At 34.2% G+C, this 21599-nt stretch overlaps 2 protein-coding genes across 6 annotated transcripts in view; one reads left to right on the top strand and one right to left on the bottom strand.

Annotated features, from left to right (window-relative positions):
• The window catches only part of TOMM70 (translocase of outer mitochondrial membrane 70), a 286607-nt gene that overhangs the window by 222491 nt on the left and 42517 nt on the right, over window positions 1-21599 (bottom strand). For all 3 annotated transcript variants that reach the window (XM_068695925.1, XM_068695912.1, XM_068695916.1), the window contains one exon: window positions 10849-10936. The gene's annotated coding sequence lies outside the window, so the exon portion shown is untranslated. The remainder of the gene's footprint in view (window positions 1-10848; window positions 10937-21599) is intronic.
• Window positions 1-21599, top strand: part of TBC1D23 (TBC1 domain family member 23) — a 31338-nt gene that overhangs the window by 5161 nt on the left and 4578 nt on the right. For 2 of the 3 annotated variants that reach the window (XM_068695883.1, XM_068695898.1), the window contains exons 2-16: window positions 1520-1631; window positions 1863-1968; window positions 4338-4542; window positions 6395-6518; window positions 8891-9015; window positions 9129-9172; window positions 10415-10518; window positions 11070-11192; window positions 12185-12277; window positions 14091-14261; window positions 14484-14526; window positions 15164-15273; window positions 15938-16080; window positions 17271-17315; window positions 20419-20507. In XM_068695883.1, coding sequence (XP_068551984.1) covers window positions 1520-1631; window positions 1863-1968; window positions 4338-4542; window positions 6395-6518; window positions 8891-9015; window positions 9129-9172; window positions 10415-10518; window positions 11070-11192; window positions 12185-12277; window positions 14091-14261; window positions 14484-14526; window positions 15164-15273; window positions 15938-16080; window positions 17271-17315; window positions 20419-20507 — 1637 coding nt within the window. The remainder of the gene's footprint in view (window positions 1-1519; window positions 1632-1862; window positions 1969-4337; window positions 4543-6394; window positions 6519-8890; window positions 9016-9128; window positions 9173-10414; window positions 10519-11069; window positions 11193-12184; window positions 12278-14090; window positions 14262-14483; window positions 14527-15163; window positions 15274-15937; window positions 16081-17270; window positions 17316-20418; window positions 20508-21599) is intronic. The other variant, XM_068695891.1, reaches the window with a different exon arrangement.

Raw genomic sequence — 21599 nt, 5'->3', positions numbered from 1 at the left:
GTTAGTTGTACCCCAGTGTATATTGGAAATCTGGTTTAAAGTGCTGGAAAAGAAACTGGCTGATAACTGGAAGGAAACTGTTTACTCTTTAACCTTATAGATACTTTGAGAAGTCTTAAGTGATGCTGGCTGGTTGGTTGTTGTCAAGTATATGCGTATGTTCTTTTAGGATTGAGGGTTTAATCTGCTTATCAAAAAGGGTGGTACTTAGAAAATTAGAATTTTGTGTGTTGAGCTTTCAAGAGACCGAACTCAAGAAGATTTATAGCAAGGAATCTCAGTTTGTTGTGGTTATATGCAAATTAAAGAAGGAGACTGAGCTTTTTCTGTGGGTATTTGGAATTGGCTACGCAGTACAGAGCACCTGGGGTAATGGAGAGTTGCACTGATAACGCTTCACAATGTTCTGCCACGTGTATAAAGACATGTTGTTCACAGGGAATGAGTCTTTATACTTGACTATCTGTCCTGAATAAGCAGTCCTGTTCTGTGTTTTGCTGTGGCTCTTAACCTCCTGGGTGTGTTCGATTCCTCAGGTGTATGACACAGCGTCATTCTTAAGGCATGTGTCAGAGCTAACAGAGAGCAGTTAAGATACACAGTAAGGGAGAAGTTCTGCCTAAGGGACCTATATATCTCTGCCGTTGCTATTTTTCCAGTGAACCCGGTGTTTTGACACTGCTCTGCTCCATCATACTGAAATTCCTCAAATCAACAGCTGTGGTTCTCTCATTACTGACAGCATGGAACAGTATGCAGAAGCTATCAGATTGTAAAGTAGCAATTTCTGAATGTATACCTTCTTATCTGTAATGCATAGTAACATCTGCTGTCTTACTACAGCACCTAAAGTATCATTACTCCTTGACTGTCTTGTGAATTTGTGTATTTCTCTACTTTTTACACTGTTGCTTGTATATGTTTTATTTCAGTCTTATGCACACATTCACACTTAAAATTAACTGTACAGTTAAACATGAGTTTGATTGAAAGGTCCTTTCCCATTTCTGGGAAAGGTGGAATTCAAAACTCAATGTTCTAAATCTTTGAAAAGAGTTTTCCATTTCCTAAGTTTATTAGTACCTTAATAATGCATTTAAAAGACCTTTGCCATCTAATTTATGTGTAGTGTTTGCTTTGAGCGCACTGTGTGTATGTGAGTGAAAGTTTGCTGTCTCTCTCTTACCTTGTAAACTAACATTAAATTTGCATTTTTATGATGCCTTTTGCAACATTGTCACTTCATGAAAATAAAAATCTGAGCTGAGCTTATTTTCTCCCCTATGGAAACTGAATGGAATTAGAAGTTGAACAAGCAGCCTTAAAAATAAAGGAGTAAACACAATCTTGCAAATATACATATATATATATATATATATAATATTTTTTTTGCCAGTAACTGGGAAATTGTCTTTTTGCCTGATAGTAGCCCCTGGTCTATATCAATTTAATAGATAAAGATTTAAAAATATTGTGTAATTATTTTTTTAAATAAACCCTGTACATATCATTATTGTAGGGAAAAAGATCTTGCAGAAGCTCTGGAAGAAGGAGGCTGTGATCTTGAAACTGTGAGAAATATCATTCAAGGAAGGCGATTGCCTGATGATCTGAGGGCCAAAGTCTGGAAGGTAAATATGAGCTTAAATCAAAATCTAGAAAATACCTGAGGTGGTGTTTGATTTGAGGTGAATGATTTAATTATCAGGCATCTCCATGGGAAAGCTGACTTGTTCATATCATATTGTTTTAACATGCAAGTATGTTGATTAAGTTTTAGAGCGTTTGTTCTTTAGTAAGCTCAATAACTGCGTAACTAATAAAGGAAAACACTGAAATGTGTTTTTTATTTTTGTTTTCAGATTGCACTTAATGTTGTAGGAAAGGGGGACAGCCTGGCATCATGGGACGGCTGTTTAGATCTGCCAGAACAGAGTGTAATTCATAAGGATTGCCAAGAGCTAATTGGTAAGTTCCGTTACATTTAGATCACCTTTGTGAAAACTTCTGTACTCTCAGTTGTCTTAGGGCTTTGTTATTTGAATTAAATAACCTGAATGATGTTTACGTTTGGAGGAAGATGAGAGAGCACAGAAAATTAGCAAGAAATCATAAGGAAAGAGTATCTTATCTACTCCAACACTGAGATGGATGATGTCATGGAATTTTAAAGTATTAACTTGTAAGTGATAGCTTGCATGGACAGAGTCCAATGCAAAGAAAGCTCCAGGAGTTTGAAAAAAAAATGATGTTTTTTCCAAGGTCTGTCTTCTAACCATGTGATTCTTTTTATGGTATTCTTCAAGTTTTTAATTGTCCAATGTCCAGTATTTAATCTGAAAAGCTGGTGTAGCACAAAAATGCGTATAACCTCTAAAAGAAACATACTGAACATTTTGGACTTAATAAGCCATTTTTTAGAAAGAGGGATTTTTTAGTAGCATTTTCAGCAGAAATGAAAGGTTGATTTTGTGAAAGCAGGGTACTGCCAACACATTGGAAATAGTACTCCAGCATGCTGTAAGGAGCTGCCTCATGATCTGGTTGGAAGTTTATCATAAAAGTGGCCAAATCCCTGATACCTTGCAACAGTGGTAGTATCAATGATTAAGTGATGGAGGCAGTGGTGACTCATTAGTAAGGATACTTTGTCCTATGGTATCAATTAGAGAATCTTCCATTTTATTATCTGCCATGTTTTTAATTTATTGTTGCAGAATTGAAAGTTAAGGCAGAGAATGAAGTTCCTGCACGCATACATGCAAGCATGCATACGTACAAACATACCACTTTGAATATACAGTTGTACTTTGCCTAGCTCTAAAATCTAGTACAACTTATTTTCCTTCCCTGCCTGTCATGTAAAGGAAAGAGAAGAAAGGATTTCCCGTTTTGTCAAATTATACCATCTCTTCAGAAAAATGGTAAAACGACAATTACTATTCGTACCATGTAAAGCTAGGCACTTCAATCTCTCCATACCATTATTTCTCCTTATTCCCCTCTTTATTGCCATATTTTTTCTAATATATGTTAGTTTAGCAATAGCAAAAGTGACGTAATCTGGATCAGAACATACATTTCTAAATTAAATAAACTTATGAATTATATAATAGTTGATTTTTCATAAAAATCTAAATATATGTGTTTAGTATTAAACTGAAAATTGTATGAACTTACACAAAAGTCTGGTTTCACTACAGTCCATATAATATATGCACATATATTTATACTGCAAGTAAGCTACAATCCATTTATCATCAGAAGCAATTCCTTCATATGAAAGAAAGCGTAATTTGCAGTACAGTGTTGACATATTTCAAATGTATTAGATTCAGTGCCTCAACTGAGGTGGATGCCAGTACTTTTTCTGAAGCATTGCCAGCATTTTAAGTAAGAGCCTGTGTAGAAAGATGCTTTGTAAGTAATGAAAGCTGAAGCTTTGTGTATGTATCCAACTCAAAAATCATGGTATTTAAGAAGTGTTTGGCTTGCTACTTCAATTATGGAACTGCTTCTGTACCAAATTGTTGTGCAAGTTTTCATCCAAATGCAACTTAATACAAGTCATGGATTTAGAATTAATCTGTCAGTAAACAGGGAACATCTTAACCCTTTCCAGTACTTTACAGAATTTGTAAGAATTTAAAACAATGTGCTACACTATATAAAATATTATATGCTCATAGTTACTGTGTATCTTCTGATCAGCCTGAGTGCTAAATCTAATTTAAAATTTATTTGTAAGCAAGCAAATAGTTTCTTCTTATACTAGCAAACCAAATATAAAGTCTTAAGAAAATAACTTAAAAATAGTTATTGAAATGTGACAAATGTAAATGCTGAAATTTAAGACTATAAGCCTTGTTAACTTCAAGCTGCTGATTTTAATGAATTTGCGTATCAGTGGGCTTATGAGGAATTGAAAGGTATGCATTGTGGGATGATCTCTGTTGAAATTGAGATGAATTTGTTGTGGAGTTGTGTGCAGGTTACTTGCTGAGCGCATCAAATAGGAGTTGAAGAATTAAAAGAATTTTACCTTTGTTTCATGTAGATTCTGGAAAATCTAAACTTCTCTCATCCTGCTTTATTGTGATATTAAATGCTTTAATCTACTGAGGTTAAAAAATCACTCATATTTTGATGCCTTTTGGGATGGCTTTCTATAAACATTCAATACATGGTGCTGGATTTTTTGTTGGTTGATGTTCTGTTGTGTTTTTTTTTCCCCAAGTGCACGGAACTCTGTATCAGTACAGTTGTCCTCTGAATTAATCTTATTCACTTTCTTTGGGAAGCTCTTTAGATGGTTTATATTTCTATGTTTATTTCAGACCGGTTGTCAGTGCCAGAAGACGAGAAGTCAGTACTGCTTTTGGATATTGAGTCTGTTATTACTTTTTACTGTAAATCACGCAATGTTAAATACAATTCTTGCCTTGGCTGGATACATCTCCTCAAACCTCTGGTGCTCCTTCGATTACCACGCAGTGATTTGTACAACTGCTTTTATGCTATCATGAATAAATTCATTCCAAGGTAAAACTCCTTCTTCCGCCTGTGTGCTGTTTTTAATGGCATTAAAAGTATTTTGTGAATGGATGTGTAGGTTAGTATAGGCTAGAGTAGCACTATAAAAGCACTGTTTGTAGGAAGGTTGTCAGATTCCTTCATATGATGATAAATCAAACCATTTTTCAATCTGTTGGTTTTAAGTCCAGCAAATAATTCAGAAGTTTTAGGATGTCAAGAGTTATTGTGTGATTGATATAGATTTAATACACTTCTTAAAGAAGAACGGTCATTTCATACAAAATCAAAAATAATTGTTTAATATCAGTCCCACCTATGTATTATGTGAAAACAATTTTTAATTCCTTTTCCATTCTTTGCGTTTTTAATATCTAAAATGCTTCTATACCTGTTGCTTCAAAGTACTTCATAAACGCTAAGTTTCTGAAAATCCCTTTAGAGGAAGTAGTTGGTATTATACATGTGTTTCAGTGAGTTGTGGACTCACCTTAATGATTATTTTTAAGAAATGTTAGATATTTTTTTTAATGAAAAGAAATTGGAGCATTTAATGCTGTTCTGTTGGCATTCTTGGTAAAAACTTCATTTATGTCAGAGTGTCCCTGTGACACACTAGTGGGGCTAGAGTGCACCTCACAATTAAGACTTTGTGAAATAATATGCAGACAGTCTGTAATTAAAGTTTTTAGCCTAATTTACTGGAGTGGAGTCTCTGGCCCAGCTACTGGGTACCTGGGCATAGTATGAAATGTGCATGTTTGGTGTTGTGACAGGAAATGTTTGTCAGCCCTGGCACATGACTCAAACTGTGTTCATACTGTTAGTTATTTTCTAATTTAAAAACTATTGTGCACTGTGAACTGTTGTTTTTTTTTTTTTTTCTTTTTTTTCCCCCCAACTGGGTATGCTATTAAGAGTTGATTACAATAGTAGGTACCAGAAGGAAAAAAAATTAAAAATTACTGAGCAAAACAGTTGAGGAAAATGTCTTAGTAGTGTTGCTCTGCTATCAGTAGAAATGTCAGAAGTTATTTTTGGATATATATCTCTTCCTGATGTTAATAGGTAGGAAAGAATTACAGACGGATCTGAATAATTTACCATATTAACCATTCAAACAAAAAGTAATTTGCAACTCTAGAATCTTATGCTAAATTTAGTACTAGAACATTATTCTTCTTTTTGTCCTTTTTGTCCTGTTAATTTAATGGGAAGTCAGAGTTCATGTGATAATCTCAAGAAGAATCTCCACGTAATTTGCCGTGAATATTTCCCATTCACCCATATAGGCTTACCGTTGTTTAAGAAAGTTAGGTTGATAACTGTGTTTGGAAATTGGTGTGTCAAATTTCACATAAGCTTAAGTTTTTAAGCACTTGAGATTTGTTCTTAATGTGTTACAAACAGCTGTTTATTCATTTTAAATACTCCTTTATTTCCTGCTTGATGAGTTGACCTTTAATTGTTACTCACATATGAAATGACCGTCTTTTAAAATTCTTTTGCCTCTTCAGAAATGTTTTTTAATTCTTATTGAATTAACAACATTGATACTATGCTAGCCTTATTTTGATATTTAGATCTTTTCAATACTGCTAGGACTTGATAAAGTATGTAATACAGAAGTATTTAATTCTTTCTTCTGCCTTTTCAATATTGTGGAGGTTTTGTTGTTTGTAGGTGTTTTGTTTTCATTTCATTTTTCTGTTATGAGGCATGCTGGTTTCAAGATTAGTCCCTGTGATTTAAAAAGACTATGTTGGAAATTACATTGTCACTATAAAAAATTGCTACTTTAAGTCTGAGAAATGAAATTTTGTTGGGGGATTTCATGATTATTTTCACTGCTGCCTTTCAGGGATTGTTTTCTGAAGGGAAGACCATTCCATCTATTTAGGCTGCTTCTTCAGTACCATGAGCCTGAACTCTGCTCCTTTCTTGATACCAAGAAGATGACACCAGACTCATATGCGCTCAACTGGGTAATAAAGTGAAAGTAGGGACACATAATGAAAAATAAATTCCTTTTAAATTGAAGTACACATTGCCAGTTTAGGGAAGAGTAGTACAAGAGATTAAAACTGCATAAATTGAAATAAATCATTTATATAAATATAGTGCAGGCTTTCTTGTCTTCAGTTTTATAATGTAAGGTAGAAGATCTTGTAAATATCACATTTGTATTGTACTAGATTTTAATTGAGCCATTCATGTTAGGAACTGCTTGGAATAAGTAGGAATGCAACTGACATACTCAAGATAGTAAGCAGCCATAATGTTTGACATTAGTTTTTATAGTGGGCTGATGTTTGACATTAGTTTTTATAGTGGGCTGTTATATGGTTGTAGATGTGAAGAAACATCAGCCTAACTTGTCTTTCAAAATCAGCTTACTGTTTTAAGAATGCCCATTGCATTAGGTATAGCGCTGTACTAGGTATACATATACATTTATATATATATATATAAATATATATATATATATATATATATATATATATAAATATATACATATTTTGCAGCTCTTCAAGAATTTCGCTTTTCCTTCTCCTTTAAATTTCAAAACTGCCTTGAGTAGGAGGAGATGCTTAGTAAGATGCTTACCTCAAGGAGGTATTTTTGTTGTTGTTGTTTTTTTTTTAAAAAAAAAAAGGTTTGTGTAGCAGGACTACAACATAAAGCAGCCAAATTCTCATGTTTCAGTACTACTTAGTAAAATTCTCATGTTTCAGTACTACTTAGTACATATACAAAATCATGTATATGATTAGACCATACAAAATCACGTTACAGTACTTACAGAACAGGCTTAAAGGAAAAGATTGTAAACGAGTAAGGAAGACTTTGTAATTACCTCATGATCTCTTCTAGATTCTTCTTTCTTACTCACTGGCTTTGAAATTTTTTATTTTTATTTTTTTTTGGAACTCCGTTTGCTATCAGTTAAGGATGTATGACTAAAATAAATTGCTGAACTACAAGTTTTGATTTTTGTTTTTGTTTAAAAATATTTTTGGGGGGGCTGCTACCAATTTTAATATTTAAATGCAGGAAGAATTTCCATATTCTCAAAATCTGCCTTTTGTCAGTCATCAGTCTTTAGAAGAGGAATTGGGTCTTTTTTCCTATGGAGTGTGCCTATTTTTATATATTTTTCCTTAGTAAATACAAACTTATTTTAGAGTCTTTATTAAAAGATTAGTGATTTATTAGGTAAAGAAATCTTCTGAAAGGAGGTAGGGAAATAAATTGATGTTGCCGACCTGAATGTCAAGCCCTTTGGTATACAAGGTTACAGACCAATCTGAAACCTCACTTTATATTTTAAGATTACATTAAAATTCATTGTTGTTTCATCTATAAACAAACTTACTTTTTATAGAAATTCTTCTAATGTGTAGAAATGCATAAGCAATATTCAGAGACTTGTCGTCTCATTGTTCAGGGATATACTGTCTTCAGTAGTGTTCGATGCAGAGCTGGAAAAATCTTCTTACCTTTTATTACAAAAGTATACCAAAGAGCATTGAAATATTCCCTGATGGTGTTTTAAAACAGCTAACTGAGCTTTTGAAAGCTGTAACTTTGTTGATATAAATTTAAATGCAATAGAAAGCTCAGTAACTCCCCAGTGAAGATAGCTGGTATGCATTTGAATTAGGTGCGATTCAAACTTTTATACAGGATGTATGAAAGGACCTTCATAGCTTTTCTTTTATCCACTTTGAACATCACTATCAGAGAAGGTGTATTTTTAAAAGGGAACATGAGAACAGGTAAACAGTTTGTTAAATGGTAATGGCAATTTTCCGTTGCTTGCAAGTGTTCAATTAATCAGCCATAACTAATCATAATGTAATACAAAGTAAGTCACATTGTCAAATTAATGTGCAACAATATTCAAGTAGCTCGGTTCTACTGTGAAAATGAGAGAATGCTGTTTACAGTAGCCTTTTGTTTGCTAATCTAGTTGAGTAAATGTATTCTATTATTGTCTTGTACATGATCTGGCATAATACAATTAGTATTGAGGAGTGGCTGTGAGCTAAGAGACGTTCCAGCCCGATTGTTGTATTTCTGGTTGAATTTGCTGGGCATACAATGGTACAGCTCAGTTTGCTTTTACACTAGGAGGATTTATTCACAGAAAAGCCTGAATCATTACTGCATGTTTCCCTAAATACTGTGAGGGAAGAGCATTCCTTTAATATGTGGTACAAATGTATATTTTAACATGTTTTTGTTGCTTTTATTATCTTTTAGCCAGCTTGTATCTCTTAAAAATGCTGTTCTGATAAGATTATTCCTTGTTACAGCTTTTTTTTTCTTCTGACAATATTTTCTAAATTTTTAGCTTGGGAGCCTTTTCTCATATTACTGTTCAGCTGAAGTCACTCAGGCAATATGGGACGGTTATCTACAACAAGCAGATCCATTCTTTATCTACTTCTTAATGTTAATCATCCTTGTGAATGCAAAGTAAGTATATTGTTCATTCTTTGAGACTTCCTCTGTTGACACAGTTTTAATCTGCTTGTATTTTATTTTGGTTTTGCTATCTTAATCTTTCCTTGTGACTTTACTGTTTTCAGAGACGTTATCTTAGCACAAGAATCAGACAAAGAAGAAATGATAAGTAAGTACTTATACGTCTTCTAGTAAAATATTCATCATATAATATAGTCCTCATTGTTTATTATGCTTCTTACTGAATAATTGAATTGTCATTTAATTATTTACTGTGATTTTCTCGTCATAACGTCCCCTTACTATTTCCTTTTTTGTTGTTCTTGTGTTGTGTCACATCTGCCCTCTTTTCTTTTCTTGTATTTCCTTTTAGCACTTCCATGCCTAGTTTTGTACTCAGTTGAAACAATTACCATGTTTTCAAGCTCAAAGCAGTAGCTTTCATATCTTTCTTTAAATATACTGCACTTGTTACATTTTCCAAATTATTATCTTTGTATGAACTTGATTGAGGCTTAATTCATTGCTCTGATCATAGAATCATAGGATAGTTTTGGTTGGAAATGAGTTCAAAAATTGCCTATTTACAACTCCCCTGCCATGGGCAGGGACACCTCCCACTAAACCAGGTTGACCAAAGCCCCACCCAGCCTGACCTTGAGCACTTCCAGGGATGGAGCATGCTTTGGCATCCTGTTCCAGTGCCTCATCACTCTCATAGTGTAGAATTTCTTCCTTAGATCCAATGTAAATCTACCCTATTTCAGTTAAGAACCATTACCCTCTTGTCCTGTCATTACAGGTCCTTGTATAAAGTCTCTTTCTGTCTTTTTTATAAGCCCCCTATTTTGTTTTAATAGAAATTAAACTAATATTCATGTGAGCTGTTTCACTGCCTTGTATTTTGTTTTGTTTTTTACATGGTATGACATGATATAATTAATAAACTAACTACTGATAGCCAAAAATGATTTTGCTTAGGGCTTGCTTTGTTGCTGTATACTCCAGAACTACACCTTTGTACTATCCTGGGCATACAACAGTGCAACTGATAAGTACTCTGTTTTAGAGGGTTCTTTTGGTCAGCCCATTTTACAGAAGGCAGCTGATTTAATATTACAACTGAAAGCTAAAATTGTGCAGATGTAGGAATGTGGTAAAAAAGAATTCTGCATTAAAGGCTTGAATTTCTGGCAAATAGCACAGGTTTCCGTTGCATAAGTGTTATTTCCTTTATGTTCTGCTGCTATCTAGAGAATAAGTTGGCATTCAAGTTTAGTCAACAAAACAAATTATGTTAAGCTTTACTTAAAAAAAAAAAAAAAAAGATAAAAATTAAGTTACAATATGATACACTACTTCTTTGCTGTGTTTGAAATAATGATGCACTTATGTCATTTGTGTATATCAGAGATCCTAGAAACTTCACCAGCCAATCTGGAGCTAGAGGATATAGAGGATCTCTTCTCTTTGGCGCAATATTACTGTAGTAAAACTCCGGCTTCTTTCAGAAAGGTAATAACAAAGTAATTTTGAAATTCTCCTCTTTTTAGTGACTTTAAGCCCCTGCTGACAGTAAATTCAGTGACTATTTAATCGTGATGTTTTAAACATCTTTTTCATATTATTATTCTTGTGACATTTACATTTGGGATCTTTGAATTAAAAGCTCCCGTGAAACTTGTTAGCAAGAAGCTTCCCTGCAATATTGATTTTTCATGACTGATGACGTTGTTTTTCAAACCAAATTCTTGTAAGAACTGATAAAGTAAAAATGCCACACTGACACAATTGTCCTGTAGTAGGCCGCACAGTACTTGTAACAGCAAACAGAAAGTCACTTACATGAAGTAAAGCTGTCATCATCACAGGTCCTGTTCTTGCAGTCCTTACGTAAGAAATCCTTGGTGAATTCATGGAATAGATTTGATGACTGTGGACAAAACACATGTGTATTAGGCTTAATGTTTTTGACATGGATAATATATTTTTACTTTATGCCTTCACGTTTAAAGACAATGGCTTCATTTAACTTTTTTTTTTTTTTTTTTTTTTTGCCTTATTAGGACAATCACAGTCTTTTTGGCAGCAGCTTACTGGGCCTCAAAGATGATGACACAGACTTGAGCCAGGCTCTCTGTCTAGCAGTTTCTGTGTCTGAGATTCTTCAAGCAAATCAGCAGCAAGGAGTCAGTATAATGAATTACTTTTCTCTAACCTTCTAGAAAAAGAAAATAATCCCTGAGTTCTTCATGTATCAAAAACACATCTAAGTGCCAACAACACAGATAAATATTTCAGGGAAGAGTGTTCTTGTATTGAAGTTGTCTCTCTGGTAAATTATCTGTTGACTGCAGTACCTCTGTACTGTAGCAACTTGAGCTACAGCAAAAGGGAACTTAATACAGCTGATTTAGGCCTTATGGGTGGGAGCTTGAAGAAGTATCTCACTGATTTGAATGCCTTTCCAGATGTAGCTATTACAGAGGAAAATTTAAAACCCACTTCTCTGTACCTTTGAGAAAAATGCCATTATGAAGTATCGACCTTTTGTCAATGAACAGTTTAGAAAAACAAATGAAAAATGGTTTCAAACTATTTCTGTGGTAGTTCATTGAAAATATGCTTAGATGCAAGGACTTCATTTACAGTTTTTAAGACCAATATATGAATAATACTGTAGCTAGATTACAGTGTTTCCGTAGCAGTATCTAGGCTCCAGCTCCTCATGTGTATTTCTTTACCTAGTCCAAGTATAGTTAAGCATGAGTTTATACCCTGTTTAAATTAGTGGGATGTAAATCTAATCTTCTGTGTTGTGCTGAGTAGTATTGGACTGTTAGATTGGGACTTCAAAGCTGTCTCTTCTTGTATTGTTGACGCATACTCTCGTACCCACTATTTCTTATCAGTAGAGGTGAAATAATTGCAGTATGTACTGCACCTGGTGATACTTTCTGATTTGTAAGTTAATGTATTAATGGGAAATGATTATTAAAACACTGTTGGTGACGTGCTAACAGTAGTATGGAATACTCAAAATACGATTTGCTGATAGCTGTTAGCCCCTCTGAGGGGTTCCTGTACCATTGGAATTACTACTCAAATGTAGTTGAATTATGTGCTTTCATATCACTGATTACATGATTTTAAAATATGGGGCAAAATCTTTCTTTTTCAGGAAGGAGTAAGATTCTTCGTAGTGGATTGTCGTCCTGCCGAACAATACAATGCTGGGCACTTATCAACAGCATTTCATTTAGACTCTGATTTGGTTTGTATGCTTTTTATTGTTCTACTGGTTTTTGAGTTAAGTAGAAGGAAAGAGGAATGTCAGTCTTGAAAAAATGACTTGTCCATACAACTGTGATGATGAGGCTTCAAAAGTTAGCTTTTCTAAAGGCAGTTGGTGGAACCGTCATTTTACTGAGAACTTTAATCCTTTGTGACATTAGAATGTGAGATTTCAGACTTCTTGATCTCCAGTTAGAACTGGAAACCCATAGAAGCTAAAGTCTAGACATTGCTTGGAGGAATCATCTTTTATTGGCATTATAGTGGCCTGGTTGTAAGGAGCATATATCCTGAAAACTATTTAGATGCTCCTTGGAAATCTTGGCAGTACAGTGTGAGAGAGGAATTGCATTGATCTTGGGACTGAGGTGTACTATGGACTAATTACTTCATTAAATATTCTGCTCTAGTTTCCATTTGATTTATGAATTCCTAATTGAACATTTAATCATACTTCTACAGTAATTTTTCTCACAAGTTGCCTATCCTTCAGCTGTGTACCGGTGTACCAGAATCTTCAATTCGAGATTAACCCTCTTTTTTATTTAATTTCAAACAGTTTATAGGTGCTGCTTGGAATGATTTCTCTGTATATATGTGATAAAAGTTTTTTGTTGTTGTTGTTTTTCATTTTTTTTAAACTTTCTCAGTTAATAGGCTCAGTCCTGCCCCTTTATCTCTTTAGTTAAAATGCTGTATTATTCAGTGTTATTTGCACAAGTATAATTATGTAATGTTTAAGTTTTTAACCTAGATTAAATACTACTTCGGAAAAAAACCTGCAGTATGTGTGGGGGGATCCTTCTTCTAGACTTGAATGAACATCAGATTCAATAAAGTACATGTAATAATAATCATTAGAAATTATTTAATAGTTAGAAAGACTTACTAATATATGAGAAAAAACAAAATCCTGACAAGTTTTCAGTCTTGTTTATAGGTAGTTTTAGGTGGAGGATGCAATGAGATTTAGCCCCTAAGTAATAAAGCGCCATTATTTGGTTCTAGGAAAATTCCAGTTAAAATTCAGGCTAAATTACTGATGGATAGCTTGTTACTCTGTATTTCAAAATTTAATCCATGTAAAAGCTGGGTAACAGGGACTTTTCCCCCCTCAAATCCAGTTACAGGTCAACATTTCCTCATTAATTCAATTAATTGCCTTCCCCGAAGGAATAGGCTGAAATTTCAGATGTATTTAGAATGTCTGTGTTCCTTCATCTTTTTTTGTGTAGCAGCTCATTGTGTTTGCATGCATAATAGGCCTTCAGGAAACCACAGCCTTAACTTTTTGAGAGTACTGAGGACTCCAGGTGTTTCCTTGTGCTTCTAATTGTCAGCTTTTTTCCAAATATCAATTAAAGCAAACTTTGCAGGGAGACAAGAGTAGAACCATACCGGCAACTAGAAATTCCAGTTCCAAAATGACAAAATTTGGAATTGTCATACTTGGACATACGCAAATACAGAAATCAGTCTCTGCCATATTGCCAACTTACTGCAACATTAAAGTTGCAAAGACATTTTTTCCACCATTATTTGGTGTCTGTAAAAATAAGCTATCAAATGTAAGCTGTATTTCTTTGCTGGGGAGAGCAGTGAGGAAGAAAAGGACCATTCTTCATGTTCTTTATATAACGTGAGGTCCGAGACAAGCTGTCTGGTGTGTGTACATGTGTGTGTCTGTCTTGTGAAGTGCTGATGTTGCATTTTTTGTGTTCAACAAATTATAACCACTTTCAAAGTTTGTGTCTTTAGTGTTAAGCAGATGATTTTGTTTGTGCATTCCACAGATGCTTCAAAACCCATCAGAGTTTGCACAGTCTGTAAAATCACTATTGGAAGCACAAAAACAGTCCATTGAGTCTGGCTCTATAGCTGGTGGGGAACATCTCTGCTTCATGGGAAGTGGCAGGGAAGAAGAAGATATGTATATGAACATGGTGCTAGCACACTTCTTACAGGTAAAACTGAATTGCTGTTGATATTAATAGTTGAAATAAAGTGTCTGTACGTATCAGTGATATTAAATGACAAAATATTTTCCCCTTCAGATCTTAACTGTTTTAATACCACTCAAATTTTAGTCTTTTTTTTTTTTAAACATGCCTGTGTTTCGTTACTGTGCTTGCAAGACTCAATCCACAGATTTTTTGCTTCAACCAAAAATGTCTTTTCTGTTGCAGAAAAATAAAGAGTATGTAAGCATTGCCAAAGGAGGATTTATGGGTAAGCCTATTTTAACAACCTTTGTATTAATATTGTCTTAAGAAAACTTGGTATCTTAATATTGTTTGTATTTTTATTAGGCTTTGGCTAGAAAATTCTGACTGGTGAAAATTTAGTACAGGAAGCAGGGGAAATTGCCTCTTCCTTTGAGTTTTCATTGCTGATGTTTAGTCTCTGTGCATTGCAGATCCACATGAAGATGCTGCTTAATTATTGTATTTTCTTAAATTGTCAGTTTGTGTTGCTTAAGCAGCTAGTTCCTGGAATCTATCAGTGAGGCTCTACAAACAGTGGAGATGTTTATACCACAATATGATTATAGAAGCAATACTAGTCAATAAGTGCAGTGTCAAAACAGCTATCATTAGGATCAAAGTAGTGGCTTATTTTTGTTTGCTGCTCTATGTTGACTATTTTTTGTCTGGATGTTTGGTGGGGCTTTTTGTTTGTTCATTTTCTTTTTTAATAAAGCTTATGTTAATGCATTTTTATTACTGAAAGAAAAAACAGGGGTGATTATAGCAGTATCTGAATTTGTGTTTTACTGAATCATGTGGAGCAAAAATTGTTACATGGTATTTTCGTCAACAGATTAATTCCAGTGTAGTTCTGAACATTTTTAATGGCCTTTTAACAGCCCTCCAGCAGCACTTAGCAGATATCAATGTTGAAGGACCAGAAAGTGGATATGGGCACTGGATTGCTAGTACCTCGGGTTCAAGAAGTAGCATAAACTCCTCTGTTGATGTGAGTAAATTTTAAGCTCAAGTGGTGTAGTGGTATCAGAGACCCAGGTGTACTGAATTTTTTTCTTCTTATTCCTCCTTCTCATCTGTAAAGTTCATTACTTCAAGTCTTGATTGTTCTCAGTTGTGGTTTTTTTTCACTATCTAGTTGTAGGTAATGTAAATGTTTTTGAAAGGGAGAGCCTGTAGAGAAGAACTTGCTGTAGTCAGTCATTCACTAGCAGAGTATAAGTAATGGACTAATACAGACTCTTATTGGCTCTTTCTTACTCAGGGAATAAGATACTGTAAAGCTGGCTTACAGTTTCATGGGAAAGCTCAAAATTGGCTCTTTTCTACAGCTGATATGTTGCCTGTAGAACTTGGCTTTTAATTTGGATACAGTTTAGCATGAATATAAATCCTTCCTCCTTAGATTTTCATACTAGTATGATGATTAATGAGATTCGTTAGCTTGCTTTTTTAGATATTTATTTCAGACCCATGCCATTGATATCATTTGATAGAACTCAAAAAGAATGCTTAATGCTGTAATTAATTTTCTGTTGAGAACCAAAAAGTGCACGTGTAATATTTTGTAGTCTTTTTCAGTTCTAAAAAAATCAGAAGCTGTGATGAAATTGCATGTTTTTTTAATGATTAAGCCTGAGAAGTTATTTTTGCAGGGTGATTCTCCTAATGGTTCAAGTGATGGAAAAGGAGTGAAGTCCTTGGTGAATAAAATGACGGTTGCTTTGAAGACTAAATCTGTGAACGTGAAAGAAAAAGTTATTAGTTTTATTGAAAATACATCCACTCCAGTGGACAGGTGGGTCATTTATATCTCACTGTAGTTAACAGTAAGGAATGACTACCTTTTTCAGGTGGCTGTTTTGTAAATGTAAAGATTGTGCTAATTAAAAAGGAAAAAAAAAACGTTACCTTCCAGTTTCAGTTTTCATACTTCTTACCCCTCTCTGCCCTCACAATTTTATCATGATATAGGAAATCTACTGTGCTGCCTTAGTAATTGCAAGGCCAATGTAAGCAACCTTTTCTCTTGAATGTTTACCCTAGAATTTGTCACTGCATGGTTAGTTCAAATTACTATATGTCATTTCTGTGTTTAGTCTAAAAGGCAAAAATGATTTCACTTATGTTTTAGTTCCTTCCCGTCCTGACTAACGGAATGGGTGAATGACAGAAAGATTATGGACAGGTTTTCATTGCTGTTTTCTTTTGGTTGGTTGGTTGCTTTATTTTTTTTTACTGCCCGACGTTGTCAAGTTGAGGTTAATTATTTTTTTTTGAGGATCTTCTGTTTCAAGTTCTTGTAAGCTTATGTTTAAACCCTAAATTGGCTTGCTCATTTTTGTTCCTGCAAGTAGGGATGGTAATGAAAATAGTCAAGTATGTTAAAAGACACTTTCAAAGTTGAAGATCTTCATTCCAAATGCTTGTCTTAACTAAATTAAAGAAGAACAGCTTTAATCTGTCAAAGTTTTAATTGAATAGACTGCTTTAGAGTTCTTTCAAATGCATCCTTTGGAGCTGTATGTTACGAAGACATTGGTATTCCAGAATCTTATAGAGGTAGTGTTTGCTTGATAGCAGGACTTGAAATGTGGGTCAAAGTAATAGCAGTTTTTTAGTAGTCTTATGCCTGATCAAAGGAACAGACTGTTGCTTGTGTGTTAGAAAGTTATATTTTAATTAGTTCATGCTTAGAGGCAAAAAATTTTTAAATAGCATTTGGTAGGACCTTTTGTCATGTGAAGAATTCAAGTGGGGTGTGTAGATAAGCCATACATAGCATTAAAAACTGTGTTTTTAAATTTTTTACAAATTTTTCTACCTCACAGCTATCTGTCATGAAGCGTTCCTTAATTTATTTATAAGCATCCTCCTTGACAAAGATACACTGCCGATATAGAGCATTTCAATTGTTTTTCTAGGTTTTTCCCTTAAACTTTTTTTTTTTAATTGTTTTGTTCTGTCCTCTGCCCCAATGTCCTATAGAATACCTTTCAATATTCCCTGGCCAGACAGAGCAAGCCTGGAGCGGTAAGCTTGAGAATTAAGCAGTCTGACTAAAACCACCGTTGTTGTATTTAGCATGGCATTGCAATATTTGTAAGCATTGGTTACACTGACAAAATTGCTCAGATATCTACTAAAGCTATTGCTTTTTACAAATACTAGTTAGGAGACTAGAGGAAGAAAAGAATGCTTTGGCAGAGCTTTCTTCTATTGGTTTCTGCTTTGTTACTTCTGGTTTCTTCCTTACAGTTGCTTTCTGTGGAACTATTTTTTTTTTCACTTGTCATTCTTATTTATATTTTATAAATGACTTGTATTAGTGAACTACAACAGGAACAATTGCTGAACAAATTAAGTTTTTAACAAGAGAGACTGCAGCTACAAAAAGTGCTTGTTACAAATTGTGTATCAAGTGTCATCACAGCTTAAGGGGGTAGACTTACACTGAAATCTTATCTGTAAATCTGGAATTGCTGTGATTCTTAGCATGCAGTGATAGAATGTGCTGATAGAAACAGAGGTACTCGTTACTGGGAAAAGACAGATGCTGAGGTGATAAGTAAATATGCCTTGCAACTTGCCCTCATCTTGTTGATGTAACAACAGCATTTCACAGAACAGTGGAGTACCCTCACATTTGTGTCAGATATATTATCTCATAAATACTTCAAAAACGAAAAATACGATTTTGAGGGTATATAAAATTTACTTTTGATTAATGAAGGACTTCCACAGTTGTGCATGCTTCTACAGTATGCATGCATAATTACTCAGGAACTTTGCTTATCCTTTAAGAACATCATGTTACAGCTTTTTACCCTCAAAAACCAAAAAGTATTGAAGATCAGTGCCATAAGAATTAATGGAGAATTAAACTGCTCTTTGAGGTTTTCAAGGATTTTGATCCACAGCTTTCAAGTAGTTTGTACATACTTAGAAATAATATTTACCCATAAGCATTACAGAATAGAGTTGTCTGAGGCAAACCAACAGTAATGGTAACCAGCATCTATTGGAACTATCCCAATATCATATTATAATTTAGAAATCCTGAAGATTGTGGAGATTTTTCTACCCATTTTCTTGATCAGTTTTTAGAATGCTCTAAGAAAGTACTAAAATTCCAACCTGAAACACTTTTTGTGACTGTTCAGTAATTAAAAGACACTTAAATTGGTGTTTGTAACCAAGAAGTATATTGAGATTATACGTGAGTTATTTTGCTTTCTGCTTTCACTCATAGAGCTTGTTTTAGTAGGCAGATGCAATAATAACCGACTTTACTCACAGTATTGATTGTTAGACTATTATCTTAAAATTGCAGCTCTGAAAAACCTTTTCCCATTCATTTAGGAGGATCCACTTAGCTTTTATCTCCAATATATTTCATTTTGCAGATTTGTCACTAAAGGGAATTGCATTAAATTTGTAGCAATGTGATGATGGCCTTCCATGCAAACAGGTTTAAGGGAAGTTAATTTCTAGTTTAAGATGTTACCAGTTTTTTATAAAATGGCTTTCTTATTTCTCTTGTCTTAACTAACTTTGTTCTATAAACACCAATAAGATCTTTTCTTAAATCCTTCCTATGTAATTCATTTCAACATTATTTAAATGTGTTTCTTACTAAATTGGTTATGTATTCCTAAAACAAGTCCATATTTACAAAAATCTACGTAAAGAAACACTGCCTTCTTGAATTGTCAGTGTCATTGATGCTTATTGTCTTAAACACTAATTCGCATGTTTTTGTATGTTTTTTTTTTGTTTTTGTAGAATGCATTCTTTTCCTATTAAACATTTCCTTGTTTTGTCTACATTAGTAAATTTTAGCCATAGAAAGTTTAGGTTGCTTTTTTAACTTTCAAATATACATTCAGATCTACATGTGAGCTGGCATTCATTAATATTACTACTAAGAAAGTTGCATCTCTGACATAGTTCCACAGTGGCACATAAACAAGTGTGAGAACATACTCAGAACATGAACCCAGGGTTGTGGTTTATAGGAAGTATAAATGCACATTGCAGTAGAGGAAGGCTATCAAAACTGAAACTGAGGAAAGGGACAGGTATGTTTTGGAGTACTGGTCTTTGGGTTTGGTTTGAACTATTTCATGTTGCCAGTTAGGCTAAAATCATTAATTGGTTTTGGGGTTGTTGTTTGGTGTCATCATTCTCCCCACCCCAGAAGATGTGCATTTTGAGGCTTTCTGAACCCTTAGGTATTCTTGGTGTTTTTTTGTTTTGTTTTGTTTTGTTTTTTTTCAGGCATTTCTCTGTACTGAAGGGCCAGAACCTTTAACATGGCAGCTGTGACTATCTTCACAGCACTCTGGGCTAGAGCTTTAAAATATCTTAGGAGTTAGCAACTGTTATTGTCAAACATTTAAGATTCATTTCTGTTTGCCTGAGTCATTTAACATTATCTGTAGATGCAGATTTCAATGATTTTTGAGGTCAGTATCTATGCAGAAATCCCAGTGATGCTGAAATTAGCAGCAGGAATTGCTTGAACAAAAATTACAGGATTGGTTTTATACTGGTGGAAAAAATGGACAGGAAGTCAGAATTCACCCTACAATGGATGGTTTATAATGCCCCCACTTTGAAATGCTTAGGGTATTTTATCTTTCCGAGGAGTGACCTATTTACCAGAAAAATGAACTTCTAGATGTTAATTAACAGTCTTAAATTTTTCCTCTATCCCTATCTGGCATTTTCTTTTGTAAGTCTACCTTCCATGTTCAAAAATACTTCAGGCAGAGTTCAGAGTTTTGTGTTAGAAACATCATATAGTATGTTAAGTTTTACAGTCTCTAATGTATTTTGTAATTTGGGAAGGTGATCAGAAGTTCTTAAAACAAGTGTTTCTTTTTACTTCATCATAGTACTCAGCCTTGCCAAATAACTGTGGAATACATGCTTTTACTAACCAAACTGCGTGATGTGTCAGTCCTAGCTTCCTTGAAGGCAACTCTATGAAATTCTCCCATCTTTTTCAGTTGCAAGGTGTTGTTTACGTTTTGCTATTGTGTTATGATAGGCTTCATACCATCTGTTTGAAAATCATTTGTCTTCTTCCCTCCCATCCTATGTCCTCTCCTACCCTTTTCATTGCCAACAGACATGTCAGCAGCAGTGACAGAGTAGGAAAACCTTACCGTGGTGTGAAACCAGTATTCAGCATTGCAGATGAAGAAGAATACGATACTGGTACAGTAGATTTTCCTTTTACCTGGATTGACTTATATAGACAAATCTGTTATGTGTGGCTAAATTATAAGAGTGTGTTTTGCATCATTGTCTTAATGTGTGACATTTTTCTAACTATTGATTGTGTTTGTAATGGCAATGCCTAGAACTAACCAAGGAAGAAGTAGTCTCTTCAAATACATACTAGCAAACTAAAGAATAAAAGTTCTTGTAGTAGGCACCAAGCAGCCAACAGGAAGAAATGGAATCAAATGGATATAGTTGATTCTTCATGTTCACTCAGTATTTTTATAGTAAAAGAGGTGTTTTTCTACACGGGTCTTGTAGAGGCAAATATAAAAACGTACCTCTATTGCTCATGACAGTAAGCAGAATGCAAAGGACCTAATTTGACTGATAGATTTCAGGTTGAATCTCTAGTACTGGCAGTTAATATAACCATCTTAATTCCTTGTACAGAAAAAAAAGTAGTCTTTAGAGGACTTATGTATGCACACCTCTCCAGCATTATACCTCTCCAATACTAAAAAGTGATACTTTTTAGCGTTGAATCTGTTAAGAATTGATTCATCTCTTGATATACGTGCAGAATGCCACAGAAAAAATGTGCAATTTTTATTTTTTATCTACTTTTGCCTGAAAAATTACAGGCAAAACTGAAACACCACACTTCTCGCAAAGATTTTTGAGAGAAAAGTGCAAATGCTAGAATGGCAAGGACAGCAAACTGCTGTCCTGTTTTGATTCTGGTAGTGTTAACTCACTCCCAACCATCATCATCCCACAAGTAGCCATCCTGTGACCAAAAGGCATACTCAGTTTCCATATTAGAAACAAATAGCTAGATTAGGAATTGTTGACCTTAAAAGGAAATACCTTAGGAAGATTAATCAGATTTACAAAATCTGGAGTCATTTAAATAAGATTGATCAGAAACAATCATTGTTTGACTTAGGTAAGAATTGGGAAGGAGCAAAATGAAACTGTTTCTTCTCATACAAGAAACTAGATGTCATCAAATGAATTACACAATCTGAAAACAAATAGGAAAAGGCCCTCCTGGAATATAGGCACATTTTTGGTACTCTTTGC

Source organism: Anas acuta, chromosome 1, assembly GCF_963932015.1.
Source record: "Anas acuta chromosome 1, bAnaAcu1.1, whole genome shotgun sequence".
Classification (NCBI taxonomy): domain Eukaryota; kingdom Metazoa; phylum Chordata; class Aves; order Anseriformes; family Anatidae; genus Anas; species Anas acuta.
Note: the sequence above shows the minus strand (reverse complement) of the source record. Positions and strands in the feature narration are given on the sequence as shown.